At 39.1% G+C, this 9,371-nt stretch overlaps 2 protein-coding genes and 1 pseudogene across 15 annotated transcripts in view; 2 read left to right on the forward strand and 1 right to left on the reverse strand.

The window, feature by feature from the left end:
- The window catches only part of SCMH1 (Scm polycomb group protein homolog 1), a 198,641-nt gene that overhangs the window by 150,616 nt on the left and 38,654 nt on the right, over positions 1-9,371 (forward strand). For all 12 annotated transcript variants that reach the window (XM_023518672.1, XM_023518679.1, XM_023518677.1 and 9 more), the window contains one exon: positions 2,207-2,439. In XM_023518672.1, coding sequence (XP_023374440.1) covers positions 2,207-2,439 — 233 coding nt within the window. The remainder of the gene's footprint in view (positions 1-2,206; positions 2,440-9,371) is intronic.
- LOC100964718 lies at positions 45-495 on the reverse strand (annotated as a pseudogene).
- LOC100964404 (pleckstrin homology domain-containing family B member 2-like) lies at positions 2,603-3,289 on the forward strand. Of its 3 annotated transcripts, none has more exons than XM_023518684.1 (2): positions 2,603-3,010; positions 3,144-3,289. In XM_023518684.1, exons 1-2 carry the CDS (start codon positions 2,715-2,717, stop codon positions 3,280-3,282), a joined length of 435 nt encoding a protein of 144 aa, XP_023374452.1. In that variant the 5' UTR covers positions 2,603-2,714; the 3' UTR covers positions 3,283-3,289. The 3 variants fall into 3 exon arrangements, with proteins under 3 accessions (XP_023374452.1, XP_023374451.1, XP_012666349.1); XM_023518683.1 differs by having other exon boundaries at positions 2,603-3,007; positions 3,138-3,289; XM_012810895.2 differs by having other exon boundaries at positions 2,603-3,140; positions 3,247-3,282.

The raw sequence follows: 9,371 nt of genomic DNA on the forward strand, positions 1-9,371 counted from the left end.
TTTTTTTTTTAGCAACTGGTCATCAATTTATTAAAACAGTTGATTTAAGTATCTGCAATGGTGACTTCAGCCTCAACTCCTGACTCAATACTGATGGAGGTAATCTGCTTAACAATCTCAGAAGGGTATGCAGGTCAATGAGTCACTTGTGGCTTCTTATCTGGAAGTGATCCCAAGTCTTAGAATCTTCACCACAAGGAATTTTTCTTATAGTGATTCTCAAAGTCTTGGTAGGCATCGGAATGGTCCTTTCACTTAAAGATTCTTTTCCTTTGTGCCTCTGATCAAGTCAGAACACACCTTTTCCCAAGGACTTTACATTACAGCTTGTGAGAGTAACTTAATTTGGTGAATTGCCACCTCTGGCTCCATAGGTGTTTTTCCATTATGTTTAAAAGCCATGGCTATGGCATGGCTTCCTGACCAACTTGTTCTTTGGCAAAAGCGAGCAGTGGTGAGTCAGGAACAGAAGCAAGCACAGCATGCCTCCACCAAACTTGCAACTGCATCTTCCTCAAAAAAGCTTGATTTGATTTCTTAATATTTTCTTAAGGATTTTGCATCCATGTCCATGAGGGATATTAGTCTACAGTTTTCTTTTTTGTGATACCCTTTGTCATGTTTTGGTATGAGGATTATATACTTATAAAATGAGATACAAAGTATTCTCTCTTCTATTTTTTAGAAGAAATTTTTAAAGATTTATTACTATTTTTTCTTTAAATGTTTGCCAGAATTCACCGTAAGCCATCTAGCCCTGGAGTCTTCTTTGCAGAAATATTTTTAATTCTGATTTTAATTTCTTTACTATGTTTAGATGTCTTTATATTATAGGTTTTATGTGTCAGTTTTAATAAAGTATGTTTTTATCAAGGAACTTGCTAATTTATCTAAATCTTCACATTTATTGGCATAAAGTTATTCATACTATCCTGTTATCTTATTAATTTCTGAGACTCTTTAGATTCTACATTTATTGGGCATAGTGTTCTATATGTGTTAGGTTGGTTGATTAGTAATTTGTGTAGTTTTCTTCTGGTAAGTGCTTATGGAGTATGTGTTTTTCTACCTATTTGATTTCATCTTCCTATGTTTTTATATTTTAAGTATTCTTATGGTCCAAGGCCCTCTTATAAACAAATATAATTAGGTTCTAGGGTATGTTCAATTTTTCTAACTAATCATTTTACTTAGTCCAGTCATAGTTAATATAATTATTTATTTGGGTTTAAATCTACCATTTTTCATTTTGCTTTTTTTTCTATTTGTCAAGGTCTTCTTTATTTCTCCTTTGTTGCATTTCTTGAATTAATCAAGCATGTTTTATTATTCCAGTTCTCTTATGTTAACATTTTAGTGACACATTTTTAAATTCTTTAATTTACTGCCATATGTAAATATGCATCTGGACTTACTAAAACCCACCTTCAATAAATACTCTAACATGCTATGTTAAAATTAATGCAAGGTAAGGATACAGAATTGTAAGGGAAGTCCTTTTTGAGGAGATGACATTTTCACAGAGCTGCCCAAAGAGGTAAGGGCTAAAAAGCCTTATGAAGCTCTCAGAGAGGAGCCTTCCAAGTTGAGGGTATAACAAGTGAGAGATTGTGATATGGGAGTATGTTTTAAGAAATGGAAAAGAGGTCAGTACAGCACTTAATACTACCTAATATTATATTGTATATTTGTTTATTTTTCTGTCTGTTCTACTAGACAGCAAACTCCATAAGAGTAGAAGCTATGCTTGTTCACTGTTCTATCCCCAGGGCTTAGAACAATATGTAACCTCTAGTAAGTTCTTACCCAACTCACTGTTTAACTTGGGGAAAGCATCTTCTAAGCCTCAGACCTTCATTCCTAGCAGGAGAAGATTATACGCTTCTAAGAGCCATTCCAACTTTAAGCATGTGGTTCTGTTTATATGTTCCAATTCTGACTTGGTCACAATACTTATCTAAGAAAGCTTGGGGAGAAAAATTTAGTGTTTTTCTCCATCTGCTGGAAATAATTTAAAACTTCTATTTCCTGCCCACTTAAATTCAATTTTCTTGTGAGATTTTCTAAACATTTAGGTCAAGTGCCAGGAAACTAGCTTCTTGGAACAAAACTACCTAAGCAAAAATGGCAAATCCATTTTTGCTTTTTTGGCTGGGATGAAGGTGCAAGGGAGGAGAAGATGATAGAATGGGTCTTTTTCTTGCAGTTGTGATTCCAAAGAATCCCTATCCTGTGTCTGATGTCAACACTGAGAAGCCCAGCATCCACAGCAGTACCAAAACTCTCTTGGAGCATCAAGCAGGGCAGAGGGGGCGAAAACCAGCAAGGAAACGGGGCCGGACACCCAAAACCCTAATTCCCCACCCCATCTCTGCCCCATCCAAGTCAGCTGAACCTTTGAAATTCCCAAAGAAGAGGGGTCCCAAACCTGGCAGTAAGGTAGGTAAAAATGTGGGCTTTTTAGAAAGGGATAGGGGCCATGAAGGGGTAATTCGTGCATATCCAGCCATCTTGCAAAGGGTCATATCTGGCCATCTTCATCTTGTGTATGCTTTTAAGAGGACTCTCTTACGTTGTCATTCTTACTCAGCTTCGTATCTTGGAGTTGGTAGTATTAGAGATAGGATGATGGAGATATAAAACAAATCATAACTTAAAAAGTTACATTTGGCCCTGGTTCATGCGCTGCTTTAGGAGCATTCTCAGGTGAAGAGATGGCGTTTGTGAAGAGTGGATGGTTGCTGCAACAGAGTACCATTTTGAAACGCTGGAAGAAGAATTGGTTTGATCTGTGGTTGGATGGTCACCTGATCTATTATGATGACCAGACCCGTCAGAGTATCGAGGACAAGGTCCACATGCCAGTGGATTGCATCAACATCTGCATGGGGCACGAATGTCAGTATATTCAGCCTCCAGAAGGAAAGTCAAAAGACTATATGCTGCAGATTGTTTGCGAAGATGGGAAAACTATCAGTCTTTGTGCAGAAAGTACAGATGATTGTTTGGCATGGAAATTTACACTCCAGGATTCCAGGACAAACACAGTGTATGTGGGCTCTGAGGTCATGACTGATGAGACAGCTGTGGTTTCTTCCCCTCTTCTATATACAGTGTATGCCACACCAACACCTGAGCAGGCATATGGCTATGGTCCATATGGTGGTGCATACCCACCAGGAACTCAAGTTGTCTATGCTACAACTGGGCAAGCATATGCTGTGCCCTACCAGTACCTATATGCAGGACTTTACGGACAGCACCCTACCAACCAAGTCATGATCTGGGAGCGGTATTGAGACAACGACAGTGATTTGGCACTGGGCATGCTGGCTGGGGCAGCCACGGGCCTGGCCTTAGGCTCTCTCTTCTGGGTCTTCTAGATGCCTCGAGATCTTGATGTGCACAGCTTCTGATAACCCCATGTGCAATGAGAGGATCTCCAGGGCGTTTCCGTTTGTGACACACGTTTTTAATCATAGTTGTAACAGTTCCTTTGAGAGTAGTGATGTCTTAATTGTAACTGATCCATATAAGTATCTCAGAGGAGGGTTTGCACTGTGCTGTTTAGGTGAACACAAACTCCTTAGGGGCACGAGCTCATTCCTAATGCAACTTTTGGAATACCTTATTTGAATATGCCTATTTTGAAAGGCATTTTCTTTTTAGAGTTGAGTGTAGCAACTTTAGGGATAATTTATTTTTGTGTTGTGCCAGTAATATACTGATGTGTAAGTAAATGAGTGATCATGGCAAGAAAAACTGCAGCTTCTGTTTAACTTCAGACCTTCAAAGCTCAAGCCAGAGCTGGACTGGTTGGGTCCTGGGCAGCTTGCCTGAGGCAGTGATGTGAGAGCCCCAGACCTGCCCTCTGGATTCCACAAGCCCCATCCATTCAGGATGACAGAGGACAGCCCCGCTTTGGGAAAGGATGCTTCAGGAACCTGCCTAACCCTAGCTGCTTATTCTCACGTTATTTTGGTAGGTATTAGTAGTAGGATTTAGAAAGCATCTCAAATTAGGAATTGATTTGCACCTCAAAGTTTTAGGGCTTTATTCTTGAACACTTGAAGAAGGCAGAACAATAACAAACAAGTGTATGGAAGTAGATTTGCTTTATTCAGAGACGTGGTTTTGTGTCGGCTTTGGGTGTTTTTATTGCAGCCTAAGCCTACTTGGAGCCTATTTTTCTACTAGTTGTGAGAGTGATAGTAAAAGAATGTGAGGGAAATAGAAGGAGAGCCATAATCAGGACATTTCCCATTTCTGGCCCTCTGGGGATTGTGCTGGGTGGAGGATGCTCTTCTGTTCCTCTGAGGACCTGTCTTGTGCCAGACAGGACCTTGTGACTGTCCACTGAGTGCTGGGACAAACACAGACTATACAGAAGTGGGGCCCAGGGATGTAAGAGACATGCTCAGAGTACCACTCAGCTTGGCCAGGTCCCCAGCTTTGTTCTTGTTCCTGACCCACATGTGACAGAGAACCTTAGAACATTTGAGTTTTGAGCCCCCAAACATGTGAATCTCATGAAAACCCAGTCTTGCCTTTCCGTCCAGTACTCTTATTTCCAGTATTATGAAGTATGTATTTCAGATATTCACATATTTCATGTTTTATAGCTCCTAATGACTCCATTTTCTGTCTTGCATTCTATGAACAGTGCCCTCTTGCAAGGGCAGTTTAGCACAGTGAGTGTCCCTGTCCCACATTTTATGTGGTCCTTTTTTCCCCAAATATACTCCAGGTTGCACAGACTATGTTTTGTTTTCTCTGGCTGGTTGTGTGATACTGTCTTATACACATACCACCTAGTCGGCTCTTGTCTCTGAGGCACACTTACTTACCATGTTACACCAGATGCCAAACGAACTGAATAGTGACTGCTGGTCAGTATGGGTCTTGTTGCCAAGCGGGTGTCTCTTTCCACCAGGAGGGAAATGTGTCCTCTCTGGACAGAAGTGGTGTGTTAAAAATACTGGTGTCAGTGGTTTAAAATGCTGTTATGAGGATTTTATATCTTGTGTAATGTGAGTGGCTTTTGCTCAGATTATAATCGTCAAAGCTGTGTACTTTACTTACAAACCATTCATAGTTTTTCCTGTTGGATCAAGTGTAATTTGGAGTTACTGGGCAGGAATTACAGGAACCACACAGAATTCAGTTATACCTGGGTGCTCTTGAAGGAAAGAGCACCTGTATGCTTCCCTGGCTCCTTCTGGCTAAAGAGGGAGAGGTGTGGATGGAAGCCTGAGCACCTATGTGTGTCCTAGTCCCCATCACCCCTGGGGCAAGGCTCATGAGGCAGCCATAGTGGGGCCTAAGAATTCACTGTCAGTAGACTTGAGCCTGGTATGAAATGCATACTGGGGATGATGGTGAGCTCAGATTGATTCTGTGCCAGAACTTCCATAGATGCCCACCTTCTCATCACCTCCACTTCTTAGCAGTGTCCTTTGTTAAGTGTGTGAGTTGGAAGAATTTTGTTGAAGTTTGAGTAAGCATTTTCCTTCCATGTATACTTTTAAGTGATGATCGGTACCTGGGAGAAGTTAGCCATTGACATTGTACACATGCTGATCTGATTGTCCTTTTAATTTGTTGAGTTGACTTCAGGGTCTTGGATATTAAAGAGAAGAGGGAGACCTATTGTTAATGTCTCAGATTATCATTCATGAACAGGGCCTGAATATATCTATTTTAGTTCCTAGGACACAGGGTTGCCATCTGGATCATGAGAAGGCAGCCCTGCAATTGGGACAAATGACCCAAGTTTATTTTTCACATCAAGTGTTGGTCCTGTGTAATCTTTCTTTTTTTTTCTTTTTCTTAGTTTATATAGACATAAGGCATGGAATACAGTTCCACTTTTCTTTCCAGAATTGGTCTTTTTTGTGATTGCTTCCTGGTCTCTAGTGTTGTCTACAGAAACTGTTTTCCCCTGTATATGCGAATTACACATTTATAAGTGAAAATGTCAATACATTAAATGATCATTAACCTTAAAAAAAAAAAAAAGAAAGAAAGTTACATTCAAGGGGATTCTGGTGTAATGAATATGGAAGACCCTAGTACTTGTTAACCTTCCTAGACAGGATACCGAGCATGTGAACAGAAAGAACAGATTAACTCTATAATTTTTTTTTGCTATCTATCCCTTCTTAAAAGATAAATTGAATACCTACTAAATGTCAGACTCTGTATTAAATACCATTACATACATATCACATGGTCTGCACAAAACACTAGGAGAAATAAGTAATGTTGACATTATTTTATAGTTTAGTATATTGAGACTGTGAAATGATTTCTCTAAAGTCACATAGCTAGTAAGTGGCAAAGGCTGCTGAGTCAGCTTCACTGGGCCCTGTTACTGAAAACATAGTTTTCCATGGGCCTCTTCCCTAGGGAAAGCATTGATATGAAAAGGCAGCTTCTCTACAGCTTCTCTGAGGACGCTTCAGAATTGCTCCTTCCTGAACAAAAATACCTAAATTCCAGTGTGGAATTTACAAGCCCTAAGGTGTGTTGGTTGGTTGGTCTGTTTGTTTATTATCTTCCAGTGACTTTAGTCCTTGTAGAATACAAGCTCAAGATCAAAATTCTCATCTTTTCCTTCTCTTTTTCTCCTACAGTGCTTTATATCTCAATCTTTTGGGAAATGTTTAGGATATGCAAGCTGGGTGGGAGGGTAGGGAGTGGGTGAATGAATAGATGGATGAATGGATTTTAGTGATGATGCTACCAGTCTCAGCTGTCTCTCATTTTTGACTTTGAGTTCTCAATGTCACCTCCTTATCTTCCTGTTTAGCACACAGTGCTCCTTTTGAACTATTACCACTCATCTCTCAGCCAGGTCCTGATTTGTTGTTTCTCCATTACTCTCCTGTCATTCTCATGTTGTAGAGGAGAAGCTGTAGGCCTTAAGGATAACACGGCAAAAGAAGCCATGCTTTTGATGATGCAATGACTTCTTAAGGGAAGTCACAAGCGGGAGAAAAGTTATCTGAAGGGCTCCAAAGATAGAACCAGAATCAGAAAGCAGAAATTGGGCTGGGTGCAGTGGCTCACGCCTATAATCCCAGCACTCTGGGAGCCTGAGGCAGGTGGATTGCTTGAGTTCGAGACCAGCCTAAGCCAGAGTGTCTCTAAAAATACCCAGGTATTTGGGCGCCTATAATCCCAGCTACTTGAGAGGCTGAGGCAAGAGGATCTCTTGAGCCTAAGAGTTTGAAGTTGCTGTGAACTATGACACCACCACACTCTACCAAGGGTGACAAAGTAAAACTCTGTCTCAAAAAACAAAAAAATTTAAATAAGCAGAAACTCAAGTAGACAGACTTTGCCTCAATATAAAACAAAGAGTGAAATCTATCCCAAAATGGAAGTAGTAAGCTGCTATGACTGAAAGTATTTCATCAGGGACTGGATGACCCTGTGGGAAGGATGTTTTTGGTAGAGGGAATTAGAATATTGGCTAGATGGCTAGATTAAATGTCCTTTAAGATCATTCAAAATCCAGTAACTATGAGTCTGTGATTGCCTCTACTCCCTCAAGAAGTCTTGAACATAATAGCAAAGTCCTCTTTCTTTCCAAGCATCTTAAAAAAAAATTATTCAACCTTATGCTGAGTGATAGATGGGTCAGAGATGAGATCAAGAAGGAAATTACCAAATTTTTAGAACAAAACAATAATGAAGACACAAGTTATCAGAACCTCTGGGATACTGCAAAAGCAGTCCTAAGAGGGAAATTTATAGCATTGCAAGCCTTCCTCAAGAGAATGGAAAGAGAGGAAGTTAACAACTTAATGGGACATCTCAAGCAACTGGAAAAGGAAGAACATTCCAATCCCAAATCTAGCAGAAGAAAAGAAATGACCAAAATTAGAGCAGAATTAAATGAAATTGAAAACAAAAGGATTATACAACAGATCAATAAATCAAAAAGTTGGTTTTTTGAAAAGATCAATAAAATAGATAAACCGTTGGCCAACCTAACCAAGAAAAAAAGTAAAATCTATAATCTCATTAGTCAGAAATGGTAAAGATGAAATAACAACAGACCCCTTAGAAATCCAAAAACTCCTTAATGAATATTACAAGAAACTTATTCCCAGAAATATGACAATCTGAAGGAAATTAACCAATACTTGGAAGCACACCACCTCCCAAGACTTACCCAGAATGAAGCGGAAATGTTGAACAAGACTATATCGAGTTCTGAAATAACATCAACTATGCAAAATCTCCCTAAAAAGAAAAGCCCGGGACCAGAAGGCTTCACGTCAGAATTCTACCAAAACTTCAAAGAGGAACTAGTACCTATATTACTCAACCTTTTCCAAAATATAGAAAAAGACGGAATACTACCCAACAAATTCTGTGAAGCAAACATCACCTTGATCCCCAAACCAGGAAAAGACCCAACAAGAAAAGAAAATTATAGACCAATATCACTAATGAATATAGATGTGAAAATATTCAACAAGATCCTAACAAACAGAATCCAGCAACACATCAAACAAATTATACACTATGACCAAGTGGGTTTTATCCCAGGATCTTCAACATACGTAAATCTATAAATATAATTCATAAACAAAAAATAAATACCATATGATTCTCTCAATTGATGGAGAAAAAGCTTTTGATAATATCCAGCATCCCTTCATGATCAAACACTTAAGAAAATTGGTATAGAAGGGACATTTATTAAACTGATAGAGGCCATCTACGGCCAACCCACAGCCAATATCGTATTGAATGGAGTTAAATTGAAATCATTTCCACTCAGATCAGGAACCAGGCAAGGTTGCCCATTGCCTCTATTGCTCTTTAGCATTGTAATGGAAGTTTTAGCCATAGCAATTAGGGAAGAAAAGGCAATTAAGGGCATCCATATAGGGTCAGAAGAGATTAAACTTTCACTTTTCACAGATGATATGATTGTATATCTGGAAAACACCAGCGATTTGACTACAGAACTCCTAGAAGTGATCAAGGAATACAGCAGCGTCTCAGGTTACAAAATCAACACTCATAAATTTGTAGCCTTTATATATACCAACAGCAGCCAAGCTGAAAAAACAGTCAAGGACTCTATTCCGTTCACAGTAGTGCCAAGGAAGATGAAATATTTGGGAGTTTACCTAACAAAGGATGTGAAAGATCTCTATAAAGAGAACTAGGAAACTCTAAGGAAAGAAATAGCTGAAAATGTTAAGAAATGGAAAAATATACCATGCTCATGGCTGGGAAGAATCAACATTGTTAAAATGTCCATATTACCCAAAGCAATATATAATTTTAATGCAATCCCTATTAAAGCTCCACTGTCATATTTTAAAGATCTTGAAAAAATAATACTT

Source organism: Otolemur garnettii, unplaced genomic scaffold, assembly GCF_000181295.1.
Source record: "Otolemur garnettii isolate 467f Iridium unplaced genomic scaffold, OtoGar3 scaffold00144, whole genome shotgun sequence".
Classification (NCBI taxonomy): Eukaryota; Metazoa; Chordata; class Mammalia; order Primates; family Galagidae; genus Otolemur; species Otolemur garnettii.